The sequence below is a fragment of the Oryctolagus cuniculus genome, chromosome 10 (assembly GCF_964237555.1).
Source record: "Oryctolagus cuniculus chromosome 10, mOryCun1.1, whole genome shotgun sequence".
In the NCBI taxonomy this organism is placed as follows: domain Eukaryota; kingdom Metazoa; phylum Chordata; class Mammalia; order Lagomorpha; family Leporidae; genus Oryctolagus; species Oryctolagus cuniculus.
The window spans coordinates 12,800,209-12,825,565 of NC_091441.1; the positions used below are offsets into that span (position 1 = coordinate 12,800,209).

Sequence of the window (25,357 nt, forward strand, 5' to 3'; positions counted from 1 at the left end):
ATACCACAGGCTCCAGGGCTCCAGCCACCTCGGCAGAGCACCTATGAACAACTGGCTAAGGGAACATTTGCCTCTTTGTGGATCTGATAGGATGGCAGGGCAGATAGGAACCTCTGCACCCAGTGATTGTGGGAAACTTATGTACTGCAAGGACTTGGTGGTTGCATGAGAGCATGCAGGGTATAGCTGGGTCTCTGGCCAGTCACTGTATGCAGCTCTACCAGGATGCCTATTTTCACCATTGCTATTCAAACTAGTCCTAGAAGTTTTAGCCAGAGCCATTAGGCAAGAAAAATAAATCAAAGCGATACAAATTGGAAAAAAGGAAGTCAATTATCCCTATTTGCAGATGACATGATTCTCTATATAGGGGATCCAAAAGCTTCCACTGAAAGACTATTGAAACTCATAAAAGAGTTTAATAAAGTGGCGGGATATAAAATTAACAGACAAAAATCAATAGCCTTTGTATACACATACGATGCCATGGCTGAAAAAGAATTTTTAAAATCAATCAAATTCACAACGGCTACAAAAGAATTAAATAGCTTGGAAAAATTTAACCAAGGATTTCAAAGATCTCTATGATGAAAATTACAAAACACCAAAGAAAGAAATAGAAGATTGCATTACAAAATGGAAAAACCTTCCATGTTCATGGATTGGAAGAATAAATATCATCAAAATGTCCACACTATCAAAAGTAATTTCAGATTCAGTGTGATCCCAATCAAAATACCAACAACATTTTTTCAGATCTAGAAAAAAATGATGCTAAAATTCACATGGAAACAGAAGAGACTCTGAATAACTAAAGAAATCTTATACAACAAAAACAGAGACATCACAATACCAGATCTAAAGACATACTACAGGGAAATTATAATCAAAACAGCCTAGTACTGATATAAAATCAGACACGTAGACCAGTGGAACAGAAGAAAAACTCTAGGAGACAGTCTACAAATCTACAACCAACTTATTTTTGACAAAGGAGCTAAAATCAAGCCCTGGAGCAAGGAGTCTCTTCAACAACTGGTGTTGAGGAAAATGGATCTCCACGTGCAGAAAGATGAACTAGACCCTTACCTTACACCTTACACAAAAACCCACTCAAAATGGATGGAAGACCTAAATCTATGACCCAGTACCATCAAATTACTTGAGAACATTGGGGAAACCATGCAAGGCACTGGCATATGCAAAGACTTCTTGGAAAAGATCCAAGCAATTCATGCAATAAAATAGACAAATGGGATTACATCAAACTGAGAAGCTTCCGCATTACGAAAGAAATGCTAAGCCATGTGTAGAGGCAACTGACAGAATGGAAGAAAACATTTGCAATCTATGTAACTGATAAAGGGTTAATATCCAGAATCTAAAAAGAGCTAAATAATTAAACAACAAAGCTAACAATCCAGTTAGGTAATGGGCAAAGGACTCAAAGAGGCATTTTTCAAAAGAGGAAATTCAAATGGCCAACAGGCACTTGAAGAAATGCTCAGGATCACTAACCATCAGGAAATGCAAAGCAAAACCACAATGAGGTTTCACCCACCCATCAGACTGACTCTCAGAAATCAACAACAAATGCTGGCATGGATGTGGGGAAAAGGTACCCTAATCCACGGTTGGTGGGAATGTAAACTGCTGCAGCTGCTGGGGAAAACAGTATGGTGATGATACTTCAGAAACCTGAATACAGACCTAACATGACCCAGCCATCCCACTCCTGGGAATTTACTCAAACCAAAAGAAATCAGCATATGAGAGTTATCAGTACTCCCATATTCACTGCTGCTCAATTGTCAGTAGCTAAGTTATGGAACCTGCACAGACGTCTATTAGCTGAAGACTAGATAAAGCAATTATGGTATATATACTCTATGGAGTACTACTCATCTGTGAAAAATAAAAATAAAATCCTGTTTTTTGCAACAAAATGGATGCAACTGGAAACCATTATGCTTAGTAAATAAGCCAGACTCAAAAAGACTGATGTTATATGTTTTCCCTTGATTTATTTGATCAGTTTAAGTTCTTGAATAATAATTTCCATTATTCTGAGATCACTGTCAATATGTTAGTAACTAGGTATATGCTTTGTTAATAGAGCGTGAATTTTTGCATCATCAAAAACACCTGACATTTCTGAATGTTCATTATATGGGAGGTATAGTGTACCTTATATGACTTATCTCATTTAATTTTCCCAATAACCTTATGATGCTAATTCTATAATTTTTCAGCTTTAAATTAAAAGTGTCTACAAAGGAATTTATACTCCTCTGAGGAAGAACTAGTGCATTTTAAAGGCATAAATAAAAGCTGGGCTTACCTATCTCCACAAATATACTCTTTAAACTTTATACAATACTACCTCCTCCTGTAAATGTGGTTTTTATAAAAATCTGTTCTAAATGGATTTCTTAATTCAATTCCCCCCCCCAAAAAAAACACATAGTACAGTCTCAGGTGCAATATCAAGTGTCTGTTTCCCTGTCATAGGAAGTTACATGGAAGGAGAATGCTGCTCTGGAATAAACCCACTACCCTGTGGCCACATTGGACGTCCCAATTTTTAAAAGGTTGCTGTAGAATCTTACAAAACTGGGGCCTAGCACTATGGTGTAGTGGGTAGGGCCACCACCTGCAGTGCCAGCATCCCATATGGGTGATGGTTCGAGACCTGGCTGCTGCTCCATTTCTGATCCAGCTCTCTGCTATGGCCTGGGAAAGCACTGGAAGATGGCCCAAGTGCTTGAGCCCCTGCACCCATGTGGGAGACCCAAAAGAAGCTCCTGGTTCCTGGCTTCAGATCAGCTCAGCTCTGGCTGTTGTGACCATGTGAGGAGTGAACCAGCAGATGGAAGACCTCCCTCTCTCTCTCTCTCTCTCTCTCTCTCTCTTTCTCTATTTCTCCTTCTCTCTATGTAACTCTTTCAAGTAAAATAAATAAATCTTAAAAAAAATTAAAACCTATACCTTTAGTGTGAATTATAAACCTAATCCTGTAAAACAGCAATCAAGTAAAAGAACAATAAATATGTTGATACTTTCCCAGGAGTTACTGCATTTACATTGCTGAAGAAGAAAACTTTTCAAATTTGCAATATTCTAAGAGAGCCACCTTAAATATTTCTCCAAAAATGTAGGATATAAAATCAAACTTTCTTAAAGAAGTATACTATCAGAATATAGACAAAATTCTCTGTAGAGTATTCTAAAGTGAAGAGCTGGAATGGAGTAAGTTTTAAAAAAAGCCATTTATCTTTGCTGTTGATTTAAATAAATGAATTAATATTTCCTCTCAGTTTCACTTTACTATACCACTGGAAACTATGACCAGGTTTTGGTTGTTTCTTAGTGAAAACAACATCCAGTAAATATTTGCAAATGTTCTCTAGAAGACCTTTTAAAGACAAAAAGATTTTTATCTTTAATCATCTGACAGTAGGGTGACAGAGTAAGACAAAGAGATCTTTCATCTGCTGGTTCACTCCTAAAATGGCCCCAACAGCTAGGGATGAGCCAACCTGACGCTAGGAACCCGGGATTCTCTCTTCGTCTCCCCCATTTATGGCAGGGGCCTAAGTACTTGGACCTCCTTCTGCTGGCTTCTCAGAGCATTAGCAGGGAGCTTGATCACAAGTAGAGCAGCAGGGACTTCAACCAGCACTCTGTACAGGATGCCAGCATCACTCATGGCACCTTCACACGCTGTGTCACAAGTCCAGGCCCCAAAAAGATAACTGACAGAACAGAGAAGAAAACAGGGACGTCACGAGGCGTGGCTGCTGTTGCGACTGCTCACAAAGACCCAGCACTGGAAATCACACTTACCCAACAACGTCAAGACACAGGCAAGTATTGCTATCAGGGCTCCTGTACTCAGGCCAGCAGGCAAGACGTACGCCTCCGCGTTACAAGTCTGAGCTATGCCATCAGCGTCACAGTCACAGACTCGAATGGTGAGGGTGTTGGTGCTGCTGAGGGAAGGGGACCCACTGTCCACAATGAAGATTGGCAGATAGTAGACGGACTGCTCCTGTCTCCGGAAGCCATTCCGCCTGGTTAGTATTGAGGCTGTGTTGTCTAGGATAAAAAAAACAAGTCTATAACAGAAGATTTCCAACGGAGTCAGTTGTCCCGAACTTTATTTAACTCACTCCATTTACTTTGATTCCTTAATTAGGGAAAGTTATAAAGTTACAGATCTTTTTATTAAAAAATTCTCTTTGAATCAGTTTCAACAGAGACATACTCCCTAATACATTTTAAGATACTTACATCACTCTGCACAACTATGACCAAAGAAGCAGTTATGAAATAAAACATGAAAACATTTATGAATTGTTAATTGCAACTTTGTAAAAACTGCATATAGGATACCAATTTTACTCAAATTTGAAACATATGCTTCTAGAAAGGGGAGTAAATACTGACAAGCTAAGTATATTTTCAGCATCATCACAGAGAACAGATGAAACTTCCAATCTAAACTTTCTGTCAAAAGTTCCAAGCTCAGTACAGCAAAATGTAAGACAAGACACTCCAGCTTCATTTACACGGAGACAGACATATTAACCCTGCAATGCCCTAACTGGACAATGCACATGTACTCATGTATTGAAACATCACATGGTACCCCACAAATATTTATAATTTCATATGTATATTAACTTTTAAAAAAGAAGTTTAGTATGCAAAGCTATTCAGAAAAGAAATTTGTACAGTTTCAAACAGTTCTAGGGGCATGAACTGTGATGTAGTGAGTTGGTTAAGCTGACAACGTGTGGCACTGGTATCCCATATGAGTGCCAGTTCAGGTCGTGGTTAATCCACTTCTGGCCCAGCTTCGGCTAATGCTCTGGGAAAAGCAGCAAATGATGGCCCAAGTGCTTGCACCTCTGTCACCCTTGTGGGAGATCTGATGTGATTCCTGACAACTGGCTTTGGCCTAGCCCATTCTGGGCATTGTGGCCACCTTGGGAGTGAACCAGCAGATGGAAGATATCTCTGTATCTCTCCCTCTCTCTCTGTAACTCTGACTTTCAAAATAAATACATGGGTATTTTAAAAATTCTATATTGTTACTTTTAGAAATTAAAACCACAGGTATGCAAACATTGTATCAATGACAAAAACAAGTCACTCCTGTTTAATTTATATCAATCTATTTCATCTAAATACTTATAGTCATTATGAAACTTTAAAAAGCAATCAATAATTCTATAACTTAAGTGGGATACCTGTTTCAGAATCACATTTTTTAATATCTATTGGTGCTTTTTCCACCTAAATGTCTTAACCAATTAGATAATTTGTAAGATGTGAAACTTATAGCAAGTAATGAAAAGGTAAAGGAAAGGAAGAAAACCCGGTCCATAGTTTCATGAGTGTATATATGTTATCCTTCTAAACAGTCAAATTTTATATTTATCCAATGTTAATCTGGAAGAATTAACAGTGCTCTAATGAAGGATCTAGTTGAAATCCATTCTGACTCAAACAGCACAAAACAGCAAGCCCACACCTAACTTCAAAAAATGCATTGCTTGTCACTACAGCAGGGATAGAAATAAAGCTGTCTGGTGCCAGATTCTGTCCCGGTTGCTCCTCTTCCAGGCCAGCTCTCTGCTGTGGCCAGGGAGTGCAGTGGAGGATGGCCCAAGTGCTTGGGGCCTGCACTCATGTGGGAGACCAGGAGGAAGCATCTGGCTCCTGGCTTCGGATTGGCACAGTGCACCGGCCATAGCGGCCATTTGAGGGGTAAACCAACAGAAAGAAAAGCTTTCTCTCTGTCTCTCTCTCTCTCTCTCACTATCTAACTCTGCCTGTCCAAACAAACAAACAAACAAAAATCTGTTTGATCTTCAGATTCCAAGTGGTGGGATTTTTTATAAACTGATCTTTTACTGGAAAATTTATACATGCAAAAGGTATTCACTGAAAAACTAAGCATGCATTGTTGAAGAATGCTGTGTTGAGTACACACCTATCAATGCACAGGTTCATGCCACCACTAGCTCAGTTGACATATATTTCTATGATTCAACAGAAAAAGTTTCACAAGATATTGATGTGTAATCTCCCATGGTTGACATCAAAGTCAACTCCCCCCCCCAACACACACAAATACACAGAATTGAGGAGCAGAAGCTGTAAAGTCCATCAGAAGATAACTCAGGATTCAGAAAAGAGTTTACAATATGCACAATGTGCTTTATTTGCTCCCTAAGACAGAAGACAAAAAAGAATTAGCACTCTATTTGGATACTTTCTCTCTCTATTTTCTTGAGCTTGGTTGTGGTTGTGTGAATATAAATACAGACACTCTGGTACACATCTGCTCAACAGCCCTGGTGGCGCCGGTTATGACTGAGGGGCAACGTGTTCATCCTTCCTGTGAAAGTCATCAAGTCCCCTGCCTCCGTCCTGACCAGATGAAGCCCAGGGCTGAGAATAACGCTTTCCGTCTATGATTAAGTGAGAGAGTCTGGGATTGCCCGCATAGGAAATGTTCTTCTTTTTATATTACTGAAGGGAATAGATAGCGTTCTCTTTAAATGGAGAATGGAATCAGGAGAAAATTATTGTTTTCAGATTAGTTTTTGAGGCCAGAGTTGGATTTTCTGCTCTAAAGGAGATTTTGGCCTCAGGCAAAAGTCCTCAAAATACCCATCTTCTGAAACCAAGTCTTTTTAGACAGGCCAGTATTTGACTGGAATATCTATTACTGCAATTTCCCCTGAAACCAAGCTTACATAATCAGCCTAAATGAAAGGAAGAACTACATCTTCCATACTGTTTGGAGATATTATTCTCCCTTTATATCAGGTTCAAATACAGTTGTCTGCTGAAATAAGTATCTTGAATAGAAATTCATTCAAATATATATATATATATATATTCAAAATTAGACAAAAAAGTACAGGTTCTCATGCTTTCTCTATAATTATTGTAATTGTCACTGTATATCTACTAAATGAAACCAGAGTTTATTCACACGTTTGTATGAAGTTGGTTTGTTCGTGACACCTGGGAAACTGCTAAGAGCAGTTACCTTTGAAGTATAGAAATGTGATTTGACAGGAGAACGATTTATTATCTGTAATTTTATAATTCTCAGTATCATAAATATATTATGACTATGATTTGGTTTCCTTTTATTTTGCAAAAATATAAAAATATCTGATGTTATTGAAAGTATTAAATTAAAAATGCATAAAGTCCAATTTTTTCTGAGTGTCTCAAGTTTTGTCTATGCAACATAAGCCTTATTAAGGTATTAAGCTGGCCGTCAACATATTTGGGTCTTTGCGAAAAAGAATTTGGTATAAAAATAAGGACCCAAGTGTCTAGAAGAAAAGAAAGAAATAGATCTAAATTTCACCATTTGGCTTTAGGCCTAAAGTGATCTAGATAACAGGTCCTCCTTCATGACAGCAAATCCATGGATAAAAATCACTTGAGGGGCCAACTGCCCTTTAATTAATGTCCTTGGCTGTTCAAAAAAATCCATGATCAGCATTTCTGTGGGAGAACAAGGGTGTGCCCTGGTGAGGCTGTACTTGCTGCCGTCACCAATGACAGCAGCGGTACTTACCTTTGTTATCTTTGAGTGTAAAATTGTGGTTATTTGTTGCTTCGGTTGTTAAGCTGAAGTAGAACTGGTGTCCACTGGCTGGCTCATCCTTGTCAACGGCACTGACTTTCTGGATAACCTAGGAAAAGAGCACACACAGCAGGGAAGCATGCCTCGGTTTTCTGAGGTCGAGACAGAACAATTCTAATAAATTCCAAATTTCTGAACGAGCAGGGCCAGAAAGGGTCAGGTGGAGTAAAATGAACCCAATCTATAAGAAGGCTGTATGGAACATCATGTCCTTCTAGAATTTTACGTTTGAATTTACTTTTGTGAACCTCGGAAATAAGCCATGCCAATTGATTAGACACCCCGGCACACATCACAAGGCGCTGCACACCATGGGTGAACCAACCAAAATGAGCCTGAACTGCACTTAATTCTTAGAATGTCAAGGCACTTAACCCCTGCTGTGTAAGAGGGAGCAGCCCACTAAACCTTAATGCTCTGGGTTTCCCCTACAAGGAGTGGGAGCCCTCAGCCATCAGGCTGCTTCTACAGTGTTTACCTTTTCTTCCCGAGGAGTTTTCGTCACCCAATTAAACCAGACTCTGCAAGTTCCTTTAATATTAGTTTATGCTACACATCAAAGTGTTGGTTTTGCTGAAACAAGCTGATTACATTTTATCTGAAAGCTGGAAGGATTTCAAAGACAACTGCTGCTGGATATTTTTAAAGTCACAGAGGGGGAGTACAGTGTTTGAAAGCCTCTTACCTGTCCTGGCTGGGCGTTTTCACAGACGGTGGTCTCATAGTCCATGGCAAATTCGGGGGCGTTGTCATTTATGTCGAGAATGGTGATGGCCACATAGCCTCTTCCCACTTGAGATGGGTTCTCTAATGAATAAGATAATGCATTACTTACTCTGATAGCAAAGCTGTTTGGCTGCCATTTTACTCAGGAGACAATTAGAATCAAGAAATCAGGTTTGCCCCTCTAAAGCAGAACTCAGAATAAAGCCATAAAGAATCTTATGAAATCCAGAACCACAGCACTGTATTCCTCAAAGGAAGCTACAGACATATGTACTGTGTGTATCTTTCTATATATGTATGCATATATACATGTTTAAATGTGTGTTTATGGATATATTGTACATAGAAATGAATCTGTGATCTATGGATAGATGTATAGGCATCTTCAAAGAATTTGTGAAAAATGTGTAGTATGAATCTACATATGCATTTCAAAGTTTTTTTTCCCCTCAATACTTATTATTTACTTTGAAAGAGTTACAGAGATAAAGAAGGAGAGAGAGGTCTTCCATCTACTGGTTTACTTCCCAGATGGCCTTAATGGCCAGATCTGGGGTAGGCTGAAGCCAGGAGGAGCCAGGAGTTTCATCCAGTTCTCCCTCATGGGTTGCAGGGATCAAAACATTTGGGCCATCATCCAGTGCTTTCCTGGGTGCACAGCAGTGAGCTAGCTCTGAAGTGTAACAGCTGGGACATGAAGTGGAGCCAATATGGCATGTTAGCATCGCAAACAGCAGAATTACCTGCTACATTACAATGCTGTCCCCTCAAAACGTGTTTTTTTTTTTTTTGCACTAAAATAAACTTATCTTTTAATTCCACTTTCCGTTAACTTTTTGACATACCCATGTGTATTTGTGTATTTTTGTCTGTCATCAGCTAAATGTCAAAGAATAGGTGGCACACTATGAATGCTAGAATAGATGACACACCATTAATGCTAGAGCTCATATTTCTATAAATATACCCGTGCATTATCTACACATGTATTAAATATATGCATATATTAAACAGTGTATATATAACATGCTTTAAATATTTGTTCTTTTTTTAAAAGTTTTCTTATCAGAAGCTAAAATTAGTTGAATAGTAGAATATTTAAATCTGAGTGCCTGGATTAGTGGTTAGTTTGCTTTATTGTAAACTATTTAATCAACTCCATTTCAGCATGAATGCAATATATGAACTCTGGCCTGATAATAAAACAGCAGCCCTCTGAAGGTATGTCATATTCGCCAGTTCACAGTCATTTCTTTTTATTAAAATTTTAGCTAGAACATTTAACACAGCATTGAATAAAAATACCAAGAATGCAAAAAAATAAAATTTTAAATATTACAAATAAAGCTAGTCAATATAAATTTACTTCATGCATCAAAAATTTGGGACTTTTCAAGTTTCTGTTCATCTATAATGTTTAAAATTCTGATTGCATTTATAATCTCACGATAGCCTATTTTCCAGTCTCCCTGTCCTCCACCCTAATTTAATTTTAAGCCTTATAACTTACGGCTCTCCATTGCAAGGACTGTGATATTATGAACAGCATTCGTCTCTCGATCCAAAGATTTGGCTGTTGTAATAACTCCACTGTTGGCATCAATATTGAAGTATCTCTCTAAGTCTGTATTTCTGTCAATTGAATACCTAATTAAAAAATTTAAAAAAAGTAACATTTATGTTTGGTCATACTTTGTTAAAATTATTTCATTAATTGTATAGCCAATCACCAACTTCCTGCTGATTCCATCATCTGTTACATTAATAAGACAAACATTTTTCTTACATTAAGCTTCCCCGTGTAATAGCTGATTCCTAACCTATATATCAGAAATGCCTTGTCTTTTCTGCCACAGTACAAAGCAACATCATAACATAGTTATCTTTATAATTCTCTGATATGTTATTATAACCTTGAATTTATTATTATTACCATTTTAGATACTTAAATACATTTATAATAAATTTAATAACCCTGGCCATGGTTATACATCCTTCAAAAATAAAATATATGTATACATCTTGCCCATTTTCAATATAGTTAATAGTAAAATTTTTTGAAAACACCAACCTGGTAATCATTCCTTTTTTGTATCTTCTACTTAGATGTCTTGACCAGGGTTCCAAAGACACATTCTAAAGTAGAAACCCTAAAATCACATGACTATTTTCACATGTAAAAGGCATTTTTTCTCAAATTATTTGCAATCCAAGCATTAGTGAAGTACTTGTATTCTTATTTCATGGATACTATTTGTTCCATACACAAAACTCACCCTCCCCTACTTAATGGTCATCCTTAAATTCCATCACAGTTTTTCTAGAAGAGCAACATACAGGTCCTCATTTAAAAAGAAATAATTAGGTGCTGGTGCTGTGGTACAGTAGGCTAAGCTGCAGCCTGCAGGGCCAGCATCCCATAAGGGTGCCTGTTTGTGTCCCCGCTGTTCCTCTTCAGCTCCAGCTCTCTACTTATGGCCTGGGAAAGCAGTGGAAGATGGCCCACATGCTTTGTCCCCTGCTCCTGTGTGGGAGACCCAGAAGAAGCTCTTGGCTCCTGGCTTCAGATTGGGCCAACTCTGGCCACTGCAGATATTTGGGGAGTGAACTAGCAGATGGAAGACCTTTCTGTCTCTTTCTCTCTGTACCTCTACCTCTGAAATAAATAATAAATCTTTAAAAAAAAGAAATAATTAAGCAAATACACAGAGAAACAAGAAAATACTCACTTAAGTGTGATGGCTAGTAACCCATTCAAATAGACACAAGGTGCTTCAAATCTTTTGACCTCTAACATCTTTGGCATTCTGGTCTTCAATGACCTGGTCCCCTATCCCACGTAGTGATAGATTCTACAAACATCCCCTTGGCTTCTCAGCTCTCACATGCTCTACTTTGAACTCTATTTCAAGCCTCTTACACTGCCCCACACCACCTTCTTCCATGTTATATACCCCAGTGAAGCACTACTATATCAATGTTATCAACATGCTTTTCTCTATTGATATTTTTTGTTTCTCCAGTTCTTCCTTATCAATTCATATAACATGAACATCATTACCATTTCTCAGTAATTACCCACTTTGTAATACCTAACATTGTATGGCCACATCAATAATATGCATTTAATTTATCTTTTCTTTCTTATGAGAGTGTACTGGTAGGCATATTAGTTCTTGATTTCCAAGGAAACTGCAGTCAAATGTTGGCTGGGGCTGGGGCATCCAGTTGCAAAGGGTCTTATTCACTCAGATGGGGAATGAATGGCAGGTCTGACAAGTCAGCTCTTCACAACACTGCCTGAGTGGCATCAGAGCCTGAGACTCAGCTTTCCCACAGCAAGAAATCAAAAATAGGAAGGGACTCCAATTTAATCCCATCAAGGTGGCATGTACCAATGCCATCTCACTAGTCCAAGTGATCAATTTCAGTTCACAATTGATCATAATGAAAGGACTAAGAGTCAAAGGGAGCACATAAACAAGTCTAGTACCTGCTAACACTAACCGATAGAATAAATAAAGGGGAGAGTGATCCAACATGGGAAGTGAGATACTCAGCAGACTCATAGAATGGCAGATGTCCTAAATAGCACTCTGGCCTCAGAATCAGCCCTAAAGGCATTCAGATCTGGCTGAAAAGCCCATGAGAGTATTTCAGGCATGGAAAGCCAAGACACTCTGGCAAAAGATCTCTGTGAGTGAGATCTCAGTGGAAAGAACAGGTCTTCAAAGAAGGAGGTACCTTTCTCTGAAGGGAGGAGAGAACCTCCACTTTGACTATGACCTTGTCTAAACAAGATAAGAGTCGGAGAACTCAGAGGGCTTCCATAGCCTTGGAAACTCATGACTGGAGCATAGGGAGATTACTGATGCCATAGACAGGAGTGTCAATTGGTAAAGTCAACAACAGGAGTCACTGTGCACTTACTCCTCATGTAGGATCTCTGTCCTTAATGTGCTGTGCATTGAGATTTAATGCTATAACGAGTACTCAAATAATATATTTCACTTTGTGTTTCTAGGGGGGTGCAAACTGTTGAAATCTTTACTTAATGCATACTAAACTGATCCTCTGTTAAAAAAAAAAAAAAAAGAAAAGAAAAGAAACTATCAACTCCCAACTTGACTCTCACTGGGATTAAACATGACAATAGGTCTGATCTGATTTCATCATCATTAAAAAAAAATCATCTATTATTTTTCACTTTATGTTTCTGTGTGGGAGCAAACTGTTGAAATCCTTACTTAATGTATACTAAGCTGATCTTCTGTATATTAAGATAATCGAAAATGAATCTTGATGTGAATGGAAGGGGAGAGGGAGTGGGAAAGAAGAGGGTTGTGGGTGGGAGGGACGGTATGGGGGGGAAGCCATAGTAATCCATTATTCGTACTTTGGAAACGTATATTCATTAAATAAAAGTTAAAAAAAAAATAGGAAGTGAAAGTTGCAGCAATTCTCCAAGCTAGCTTTGGAAGTAAAATGTCATTGTTTCTATCATATTCCATTTGTCACATAGGTCATTGGGAGTCATCTTGGAAAATGGGTAGAATAAGGTTGTTAGTATTTTTATTAAATTTTTTTGGACAGGCCGAGTTAGACAGTGAGAGAGAGAGAGAGAGAGAGAGAGAGAGAGAGAGAAAGATCTTCCTTTTCTGTTGGTTCACCCCCCAAATGGCCGTTATGGTTGGCGTGCTGCGGCCGGCGCGCTGTGCCTATCCGAAGCCAGGAGCCAGGTGTTTCCTCCTGGTCTCCCATGCAGGTGCAGGGCCCAAGCACTTGGACAATCCTCCACTGCCTTCCCAGGCCACAGCAGAGAGCTGGACTGGAAGAGGAGCAGCCGGGACAGAATCCGGCGCCCCAACCAGGACTAGAACCTGGTGTGCTGGCGCCACAGGCAGAAGATTAGCTTAGTGAGCCATGGCGCCGGCCTATTAAATTATTTTGTACAAAAATTTTTAAGTTATTTTAGACAGCAGCTTCAATATATTTTATAAACAAAGAATAAATGAGGCATGAAAGCTCATTGATAAGTGTTATGAAACTGCTCATTGTATCTTTTGTGAATCAAGGGCCTGTATATAGCTATAATGCAAAATTCCAGGCTCTCCACACAATATTGCCTATGTTCCCTCCTGACTCAGGGTTTGTGGCTAGGCTGCCTAAAGTAATGGATTTACACATCTCTTCAAGCAATTTTCAGAAGAGATAGCACAGTTTTTTGGCTTTTATTTTATTAGTAATAAAAAATGACACAAACGTTGATTTTTTTAAATAAAAGTCTGTGAATTTTAACCCACGTGGACTGGGCAACTACTAATGAGACCAGGTTGCAGAACTGGTCTTTCACCTCAAAATTTCCTTGTGATATCTCCTATGGGTGCACCTTCCCTGACAACTGAACTCTGATTATGTCAGTGTAGGTGTTGCTCCCCAATATTTTAATTTAAAGCTTTTGAAAATGTCTTCTAAAAGGAATCCTGTCGAATGTAACGTTGTGGGGCTGACTGCTTTTATTTGGTGTAATAAATTAGATTTATCCAACTTTTGTGTCCATTCCTTTTTAATGTTTGGTAGTATTCCACCAGGTGAATATAGGAAAGCATGTTTGCCCATTCAGCTACTGAAAGATTTTTTGTATTTATGCCAGGTTTGGCTAGTAGAGCTAAAATAAGTTTAAAGATATTTTCTTTTCCCTACAGTGTGGGATTGCTGAGTCATATCATAAATATAAGTTTATAAGAAACTGTCAGATGTATACATATTCTTTCCTGATTTGTGGTAATTAATATACAAAGTACAAAAAATGTAGCATATTCAGGCAAAATTGTTATTTTGAGATTTGATTATTGTTTATAGACCTTGTCTACAGTGATTTTTATACTTTCTACACATTGAATTCTTTATTTGGTGGAGGGTTAAGCTTGTGATTATAAAGAAAATTGTAAGTATATCATTGTAAAAAATGAAAGAAAAATAAGAAAAGAAGGAGAAGGAGAGTGGGAATGAAAGGAGCAGGGAAGTTATAATGGGAAGTATAGTTATGCCCTTAAAACTGTATCTATGAAATAAAAATCTTACTGAAAAAAATGAAGGTATAAAAAGAAAATAAAGAAGAGGGTCGTTTGAGGTGGGGAAGAAGAGAGGAAGGTATGGTTATCTTCTTAGAATTGTACCTATGAAACACATGGAATCTGTTACCTCTATACTAGTAAAATTTTTAAAAAGTATATTAAAACTAAAAAAAAAAAACAACAAACTCTCAACCTTTTCTATCACAAATGTCCAAATCTGTATTCCTACTAGAAATATCGAGATTTCATTGCTCTGTAACCTCACCATACACAACTTTAATTTGCATTTTCCTGATTATATTGACCATATTCTCATGTGGTTATGTCATACTCATAGTCCTCTTCAGTTAAGATTTGTTAAAAATTATTGTTTTTAAAATCATGATATTTGCTTGTAATATGACGTTTTCAGAGTTCTTTTTAAACCTAGACTGCTATTGGATACATAATTTGAAAAATGTTTCTTTTCAATTTTTTTCTTTTCTTAAAAAAAGATTTATTTATTTATTTGAAAGTCAGAGTTACACAGAGTGAGAAGGAGAAGCAGAGCAAGAAAGAGAGGTCTTCCATCCACTGGTTCACTCCCCAATTGGCCACAATGGCCGGAGCGGCGCCGATCTGAAGCCAGAGCCAGGAGCTTCTTGCTGGTCTCCCATACTGGTGCAGGAGCCCAAGGACATGGGCCATCTTCTGCTTTCCCAGGCCATAGCAGAGAGCTGGATCGGAAGTGGAGCAGCCCGGATGTGAACCGGCACCCTTATGGGATACCGGCACTGCAGATGGTGGCTTTACACGTGCTATGCCACAGCACCAGCCCCTTCAATTTCTTAAAAGCACCTCTCAAAGAACAAATTTTCTTTTAATCTTGAAAGAGTTTAATACATTTTTTAAGAGCTGTTCTATTGGTGTTACATTTAAAATTCTGTTTTCTTTTTTTTTTTTCACTAGGCCAGGAATATTTTCTACTGTATTATCTTCTAAATTTTTCATAGTTTTGCACTTTATACTTAGAAACAAGATCCTCTTTTTTAAGATTTATTTATTTATTTAGAGTTAAAATTATAGACAGAGAGAGGGAGAGGTCTTCCACCTGCTGGTTCACTCCCCAGATGGCTGCAAGGGCCCAAGGCTAGGCTGATCTAAAACTGAGAGCCAGGAGCTTTTGAGTCCTTTTTGAGCTAAACTTTGTGGAAGACAAAAGGGTTAGACCAGGATTTCATTGCTTTCCAATTTTTATGCTAATTTGTTGGGAGGCCTATTCTTTGACGGGCACAGTTAGTGAGAGAGAGAGAGAGACAGAGAGAGAGAGAGGAGATGGAGAGAAAGGTCCTCCTTTCCGTTGGTTCACCCCCCAAATGGCTGCTATGGCCAGTGTGCTGCGCCAATCTGAAACCAGGAGCCAGGTACTTCTTCCTGGTCTTCCATGCAGGTGCAGGGCCCAAGCACTTGGGCCATCCTCCACTGCCTTCCTGGGCCACAGCAGAGAGCTGGACTGGAAGAGGAGCAAATGGGACTAGAACCCGGGTGCCGGTGCTGCAGGCGGAGGATTAGCCAAATGAGCCATAGCACTGGCCCATTCAATTTCCCTTTGTAACTTCCATAAAAGCAATGTTCCCTATGTTTGTGGAGCTACTCTGGGGTAGCCATTGTGTTCTATTGATTTGTGCTTCCCAACCCACTTTTCCAATACCACAATGTCTTGGTTATTGTTGCTAAATAATAAATCTGAAAATCTGATAGATTTTATACTTCCTCTTCAGAATTGTTTGAACAATCTAGATTCTTTGCATTTTCACACAAATTTTAGTCTTTCAGTTAGTTTATATCTATAAATTTAAAGATCAAATCTATTGTTAGTAAAATAGAGCAGTCTTATCTGTGGCATCATCTATGCCCTGGCCCCTGGCCCCTGGCCCCAAGTTGCACATTAGGCTTCCGTTCTAAGCCCCGTGGCGCAACTGCCAGTGTCAGCTCCACCCTCACCCTAATGAGATTCACTGCCCCTGGCAAAGGGTTAACAGGAGATGTTCTGCGTCATGTGCTCTTTTACTCTCTTTTACTCACTCACCCTCTCCCCTCAGCGTACTGGTCTCCCCCCACCAGACAATAAACCTTTCCTCTAACTCCGGTGTTTGTGTGTTTTGTGGTGGCTTTACATCTATAAAAATTATAGGTGGGATTTCACTGGAATTTCATTGAATCTATAGATTGATTTGGGTGGAATTGACAGTTTTACTGTACTGAGTTTTCCACATCACAAACACAGTAGGCCATGCTGCTAGGAATTCCTTGATTTCTTTCATCAGCATTTTATATTTTTATTACACAAATTCCATACAAGATTTGCTATACTTAGACCTATATATATGAGTTGTTGGAATTACTGTAAACTGTTTCTTTTTACCATTTATTTCTAATCGTCCTATGCTAATATATAAAATCAAGTATGTGTGAGTGTGTGTGTGTTGTGTGTGTATTGACTTTGTATCTTTGTTTTCTGAAAAATCTCTTGTTGCATGGTATTTTAAAAATTTCTTTGGGATTTTCTGTGTAAATGATCATACTTTCATTTAAATATGGACAGTCTTACTTATTCCTTTCCAAACTGTTACAACTTTCATTTCTTTTTCCTGCCTTATTGCACTGGCAAGGACTTCCAGAATGACAGACAATATAAGTGGATATGTTTTTCTTGTTTTGGAATTGTAGTGGAAAGCATTGATTCATTCACTATTCATTATATTACTTGTAGCATGTTAGATTTCTTTTATCAGAATTAAGATGTTTCACTGTATTGTTAGTTTACTGTGTTTTAAACAGAAATGAGTGTTGAATTTCACCAAAGATTTTTCTGCATAAATGGATTTGAATTTTTTAACTTAATATTTTAATATGCTGAACTATATAGGAGTGATTTTTGAATATTATAATTCTTGGTTAAACCATACTTTACTATGATAAATTCTGCCTGTATTGACTGAATTTTCTAATAATTGGTTGAAAATGCCCATATGAGAGCTCATTATCTGATATTTTATTCTTTTTTACTACATTTACCTGGTTTTTGGTAGCGAGAATAATGCTGGAATTACAAAAAAAGTTGGGATGTATTCCTTCTTCTCTTCTTCAGAAATGCCATGTGGAACTGGTGTTGGTTCTAACTCTCTTTTAAATGCTTGGCAGAATTTTCCAATGAAATCATCTTGGCTTAGATTTTTTTTTTCAGAAGTAAATTACAAATGCAATATTTTTTTGAGATTACTGTATACAGACAACGTATTTCATCCTGGCTGGTTTTGGAAAGGTTGTATTTTGTGAACAATTATCCAATTTCATTCAAGATGCCAAATTTCATCTAAACTATAGAATTTATGAGGATACAGCTGTTCACAGGATTTTGTTATCTTCTTTATACGTTTTCAGGGCCTGTAGTGATAGCTCACATTTTTGCTTATGTTTATTGTGTTTCTTCCATTTTCCTCAGTTACTACAAGCTTCTAATTTCATTGATTTCTGTATTCCTATTATTTTTCAAATAAACTGACTTCTGTCTCTTTACTATTCTATTCATTCAGCTTACTTTGGGCATATTTTGTTGATTTTTTTTTTCTAGTACAGGTGACGGATTGGTAGAGGAAAAATAATGATAAACGCGTCACCAGTTGAAATACTTTTAACAGTGTCTTCTTCCCCAAACTGCTTACTACTGTTTGATTTTCAGAATATTGACAGCTTCATTATGCAGGATTTACAGCTGTATTAAGTGTGAGACATGGGGAATGCATTTCCCTAGAAAAGGATTATTTTGGGGTACATATACCTAAACACATAGTCTATACATATATAAACATATATATGCAACCAGTAAGCATGTGTGCTTACATATAATATATACATATTCATTAGTATGTTTTAACCAATGATAACTGAGCAATTGATATTATTCTTTGCAAAGCTTGCAGTTTAATAATAAGGCATTCATGCATCAATTAAACTAACTCTAAACTTCTTTAATTTTCAAATAAAATATTTAAGGTAGTAACAACATTTGCATATTCATGACAAAATAAATTTTTAGTTTAGTAAATGAAAAAGACCTTGAACTTGATATACATCTGTCTAAATGAGTTAATTAATTCCTCTCAAGGCTAAAGTCTATGACTAAAAGACTTGCCTCGGGCCGGCGCCGCGGCTCACTAGGTTAATCCTCCGCCTAGCGGCGCCGGCACACCGGGTTCTAGTCCCAGTTGGGGCGCCGGATTCTGTCCCGGTTGCCCCTCTTCCAGGCCAGCCCTCTGCTGTGGCCCGGGAGTGCAGTGGAGGATGGCCCAGGTGCTTGGGCCCTGCACCCCATGGGAGACCAGGAAAAGCACCTGGCTCCTGGCTCCTGCCATCGGATCAGCGCGGTGCGCCGGTCGCATCGCGCTGGCCACGGCGGCCATTGGTTGGTGAACCAACGGCAAAGGAAGACCTTTCTCTCTGTCTCTCTCTCTCTCACTGTCCACTCTGCCTGTCAAAAAAAAAAAAAAAAAAAAAAAAAAAAAAAAAAAAAAAAAAGACTTGCCTCTATTATCAATAGTCTCAAGGCCCTAAAATAAAATATTTTAAAGATTAGAATTCACTTAGTATGTTAAATGTTCTCAACCACTAATCACCATATATAAAAAATCACTAGTCACTGAGGGATTGAGTTATAACCTAGGCCTTTGTATTTCAAAGGAATTGAATAAATATGAGCAAACCAAATTTCTGCAATTTAAATGTTAATCATGTCTAAATAATAAACTCTGTAGAATCCACTTATGTATGTATGTAATAGTAATACATAGAGCTCTTTAAATAGCACAATTATGTAAGTGTGCTTACATGTATGTGCAGGGATGGGGAGAGCATGTCTGTGCATTAGCCTGTCATTGCCACCACGATATAGCCCACTTTATAAAGCAAGCAGCCTTTTTTGGGCTCACATTTCTGAAGGTACAGGCCTACTGATCTCATCTGGTGAGGGCTTTCTTTTTGTCAGAGTTCCAAAGTGGTGCAGAGCATCTCATGTTAGAGACAAAGAGTGCACTGGTCCCTCTCTGTCTATTACAAATCCGCAAAACTCAACCGTGGGGTTCAAACTAATGATTTGATCTGATCTAATCGTTCCAAGGTCCCTTCTCAAAATATAATCAGCAGGATTGTTTCTACCCAATAATATCCCACGATGGGAATTCAATTTTAACACATGAACCATCAGGGGACACTCAAACCTCATCCAAATGACAGGAGTCTTCATGCATTTATATGTTTGTTTATTTGCGATTTATGACTTCTTTATCTCATCTTCCTATCATTCAGTCAGACATTAAAAATTTCTCTTGAGCACATGCAAATGACACTTTATTTAAGAAATATTTTCATTAATAAATTAATATGTTTTATAACCTTTTTCCCTGATTCTCAAATAAATGTGTAAGACCATGTGTGGAAAAGACTTATATTTGCATCCTTAATAGCTCTGTCTTCTCATTTATTATGAAGAAAATACTGCTTTTGGTAGACAGTTATGTGGTCACCAGGGGAAAAAATATCTTTGTCAGCTTCCCTTGTAGACATGGTGTCCTTAAAACTAAGTTACAGAAAGTGATAGGCAAAAGAATGTTGTTGAGAAGATTTTCAATACCATTGTATACTCTGCAAAAACTAGAGAAGAGAATTTTGAATGGTTTTACCATAAAGAGATTATAAATAGTTGGGAAGATATATGTATTTACCCTAATTTATACATTACACAATGGACACACACACCAAAGTATCACATAGCACTCTAAACATGTACATTTTTATGTTTTCACTAAAAAGGGGTGAAAATGGTAGATATTTACTAATTTGTTTTATATTTCATATAAATATATTTTAAATAAATATTTTATATTTTTATCTTCCACTTTCCTGAACGCTCCTTAGAACCATAAACAGAAACAAAGGATGCTCATGATCCCACCACCAACCCAGTGCACTAATTGGGACTTTGCCTTCACTGTTTGAATTTTTCTGTTTCTTCATCTGCAAAATTAGGAAATTTTAAAGATGAGCTTTCACTTATAGATTTAATCTTGGATCTTCAAAGATTTTATGAAATTTTTTCTACAGCTAGATACCAAGAGGGCTCCACATTTATGAGAGGACTGAGGGCTGAGACTGCCTCGTACACATCTGTGTGCTTTTAGTACTCCGCACGTCTGTTATAAAATGAATTCCATAACAAATGCTGCTATTATCATTACTGCTACTTGATAAGCTGAGGAGAGCAATTAAAATTTACAGGTAGCATCCCCATGACTTCAATTTGCATGTCAGTTCCCAAACGGAATGTTCAGGTGAGTGGGATATGTTAACACTAATATAGCTTCAGTACTCCCCAAATGGCAAAAGACATAACATGGACAAAATATCTCAATTAGTTGAGTTGAAATCTTAATCCACCATAAAATTTGTAAGTATGGTGTGTGTGTGAGTGTGCTGCTGAGTATTGCTGTGAAGTATTGTTCAGGTTTGAGAGAGATCTACAAAAATCCTGGAAATACATGTGCTCCTTACATGGCCAAGGACATTTCTTTTTTTGTAACACTGGAAAAACAATTCTTGCTTTATAAGGGCTTACTGAAAAAAAATTCCAAACAAACTACTGCGTCCTGCTAATGATTGCACATGCTTTGTCTGCATCCTCACTCACTTTTCTTATAATAGCAGTTCAATTTCCCCCTGGGAATTTAAGCAGTTTTAATCTTACGCAATCTAGCTTTCACAATTAACATATCTAGAGCATCACGGGCAAGAGATGGACATGTATGTCAAGACAGGTCAAAAAAACCTCTTCACAAAATTTGATTCCTAAATAGAGGGTCACAATAAATGAAAAGGATGCTACTCATATTTACAGAGGAATAAGTCTAGCTATTCAAATCTGCTGATTTTTGTGAGTTATGCCCACATTCCTATTCTTTTCAGGTAACTGTGGCTACTCTCTGCTTATTTCAATTAAAGTAATGCTAACAGAACATTGCAAGATAAATAAGAGTAAGTCCCTAATCTTTCAAGCTCATCTACAGTTCTCAGTGATCTACAACAAAGAGACTGCAGGTTTTTTTAAATATAATTAATATGACTTTTCAGTAAATATTTTAGACCTGGAAAATACTGTGAGGGACAAATTAGAAAATGCAGTTCTCAAAAATTCATTTTCCCTAGGGTCTTCTGAAAAGCTAACACAGAATGTCTTTCCCCCAAGCAGTATTAATTCCAGAACAATATAATCAAAAATGGAAAATGACTTTAATAAACCAGACATTTCTTTCTTAACACCTTTTGAAAAGCAGTTCTGTATATATAGCACTCCACTCAAACAAAAATGCATTTTATATTTTCACCATACCTAAATACTTTTTTTAATTTTTAGTGGTAGTTAACATTAAAATAAGTAGCATTTTCAAAATTATAGCTTAGTTTCTGTTACTTTTGAAATTAACCAGTTTTATTGCCAGCACTATTTTGTAGATGTTACTGGCTCACTGTTTCTTATAAAATCCAGATAGTCACAACTTAGAATAATGTTGACAAATGCATGCATGCTACAAGCTACTTAAAATACACACTGAATTATTTAAATACCCCCAAATATGTTCATACTAGTCACATTACATAATATTATCTCTGGTGGTATTTTATAGTTTTTATTTGAGAACACAGAATACAAGGGATGTCAAAAGAACCTACAAGTACATATCACAAAAATATCTTTGAACATAAATATAAACACAGTTATCTATTTAAAATGTTAGAAATGCTAAAAATGAATGCAAGCTATTTTGGTTCATCTGTCTTCACATCTGATCTTCTTTGTGATAATATCATGTTTTGAATCATTGGCTATTCTTAGCATGGGATCTTGGGCAAATAGTACTGCCTAAGTAATGAATTTGCTAATTTCATAACTTAGCAATTGGATCTTAGGTTATAACTAAATATAATATAGATGCATTTTGCATTATGTTTCTTTGGCTTGTCCAAGTTGTGCCATCCCTCAGCGCTCCACCTATGCTATCACTTCTTCAAAGTCTCGTGTCCAGTGAACTCAGAGTAAATACGATTTATCTCACAATCTGCCATATTCCACTGCTGACATTTTTCTTCGGACATAATGTTTAACTTTTAGAGGAGTTTGTTACCTCATGCAGATTCTAGTTCCCTGAGGTCAAAGAAAAGGTTTTATTCATCTTTGTTTCCCATCAGCATCTCCCCCAGTGTCTTGCACAGAGCGCACTCTTAATGGCATGTTGAGTCATTGATCAGTATGCCAATGCTGACATGAGGAATGAGTTGGAGTCCTTTAGACTCCAGGCTGATCCTGCCATTTTTACCACTGTGAATTAGAAACACAGAAGTGGAATTTCTGCCATTTCAAAAGATGATCAGACTCAGCAGACCATAATAAACCCTTCCCAGTTCCATGGGTAAGGCCTGATATTTAGCACTCAAGGGCAGAATTCATATGAAATCAGGCAAATAATTACTTCAAAGAAAAGAAGCCAGAAATGAATTTACCCTCAGTTGCCTATTTTTTCACAAAAAAATACATTTTTTAATTAAATACCAGCTAATTTTTATCTTCAGCTTTGATGGGAGCTTTAGGTCCCATATGGGGGTTAAAAAAAAAAAAAACAGCATACATGAAACAGTGGTCTAGATAAGCTATCAGGGTGGTGGTACGATTATAAAAAAGAGATAACATTACACAAGAGTGTGGGCTCCAGATCCGTTTGATCCTTCTCCATGAGCAGGCATTTTGCACAGTGGTTGAGACATCCACAACCCACGTTAAGAGTGCCTGGGTTTCAGTCCCAGCTCTGCTTCGAGTTCTCACTTCCTGTCATGGACTCCTTTGGAGTCAGACAACACCTGGGTCTCTGCTTCCATGTGAGAGATCTGGATTGAGTTCTAGGTACCGGTGTTGGCCTGGCCTACTCCAGCTACTGTGGGCATTTGGGGAATGAACCAGTGGATGAGGGATCTCTGTCCCTCTCTCTTCCTCTTTTTGCCTTTCAAAATAAATAAAATTTCCCCAGAATTTAAAAAAAAAAAAACTTTTTTCATTTGTGACTACTACAGTTGTCAATAGTCAAAATAGCAAGGTGCCACTAGTCATATAGGTACTCCAGTATTCTTTTTAGGAAAGTCAAGTGCATGGGGAGGGGTTAGGAATGGGCTTTGGTTGGTGTTTTAATCAAGGAGGTGGAATTTTTAAAATGCTTGGCAAGGCAGGGATCTCAATTTCATTTTTTTTTTTTTTTTGAACAGGCAGAGTGGACAGTGAGAGAGAGAAAGACAGAGAGAAAGGTCTTCCTTTGCCATTGGTTCACCCTCCAATGGCCGCCACGGCTGGTGCGCTGCGGCCGGTGCACCGCGCTGATCTGAAGCCAGGAGCCAGGAGCTTCTCCTGGTCTCCCATGGGGTGCAGGGCCCAAACACTTGGGCCATCCTCCACTGCACTCCCAGGCCACAGCAGAAGCTGGCCTGGAAGAGGAGCAACTGGGACAGAATCCGGCACCTCCACCAGGACTAGAACCCGGTGTTCCGGCACCACAGGCAGAGGATTAGCCTATTGAGCCGCGGTGCCGGCCAGGGATCTCAATTTCACCATGCTTGAGACAAGTAAGTATCTTTATCTCTAGAACTCTAATCTCTTGCCCCACATATCAGTAAATATTTCAAGCATAAATGACACATATTATATTTCAGTATTATAAAACAAAAATGTCAATAGAGTGAAAATAATTTTTTCATTAGCCCACTTTATTTTACAATTTTAATACTACTGATCTAATTTTAAACAATTACAATGGGGGGGTTAGGAATGGGCTTTGGTTGGTTTTATGAAATAAATGCTGCTTTTCCAGTCATCAAGAACTGTAATATTTCAAAAGCAACAGAAGAACAAAGCGATCATTTGTTAAGATTCTTCATTTCTTTTTCAATCTGGAGATTTGTTTTCTTAATACTTTAGAAACCAGTTTATGCATCGTTTGGCATATGTTGGAGCAGGGTTTACATTCTGATGGTGGCATGAGTGTCCCATACAAAGACAAATTCGCATGCATGTAGTATTTTCTATATGTGGAATATATGTGAGTATAAAATAATATTCAATATAGACAGTCAATATGGTTATATATATAAAACATCTCTCTTTTCACTGTCTATATTGACTGAAATAAAGTGGCCTGAAAATATCATAATATTTCATAATCGCAATCATAATGTGAATACTTGCTCACATTCAAGTCACAAGTCTCAATTTAAAAGCACCATTCATGTTTCCTGTTTAATTTAATTGCTCAAAAGACCTGAGACAGAGTTTTTGTTGGCTTAAATCAAACGTTAGGCAACTAAGTGACAGGCCCTAAACCAAGCAACAGATAGAAGTGCTGGAGAAAACCAACCAATCTTTCAGGCAAAGCATGAGAGTAAGCATTTTCACTAAAGTATAAAATGAGAACACATGTTTCTTAAAAGTTATCACATATGGATAGGGGAAGAGAAATATGTGAGTGACAAATCCAACAGAAATTTAAGCTATGAATTATCATGCTGACCTTATGAAAAAGTATGAAGAAATGCTTCAAGTGTACAAGTATTAAACATAAGTCAGTAAATCAATTCTACAAAAAAGCACATACAAATAATATTTTAATTCACGTAAGACAAAGTCAACCTATGTATTTCTGAGATATTAATGTAAATTAATACTAATTTTAACTACATTTAAGAAATTGAAAAGTAGGGGTATATTTAATAATAGACAGATACTCCTTCACTGGTAAGGTCACAG

General features: G+C 37.6%; 1 protein-coding gene across 5 annotated transcripts in view; it reads right to left on the reverse strand.

Annotated features, from left to right (window-relative positions):
• CDH7 (cadherin 7) overlaps positions 1-25,357 on the reverse strand; it is a 154,811-nt gene that overhangs the window by 18,526 nt on the left and 110,928 nt on the right. For all 5 annotated transcript variants that reach the window (XM_070049870.1, XM_070049871.1, XM_051851138.2 and 2 more), the window contains 4 exons: positions 9,918-10,054; positions 8,367-8,488; positions 7,613-7,730; positions 3,847-4,098 (listed from right to left, as the gene is read on the reverse strand). In XM_070049870.1, coding sequence (XP_069905971.1) covers positions 3,847-4,098; positions 7,613-7,730; positions 8,367-8,488; positions 9,918-10,054 — 629 coding nt within the window. The remainder of the gene's footprint in view (positions 1-3,846; positions 4,099-7,612; positions 7,731-8,366; positions 8,489-9,917; positions 10,055-25,357) is intronic.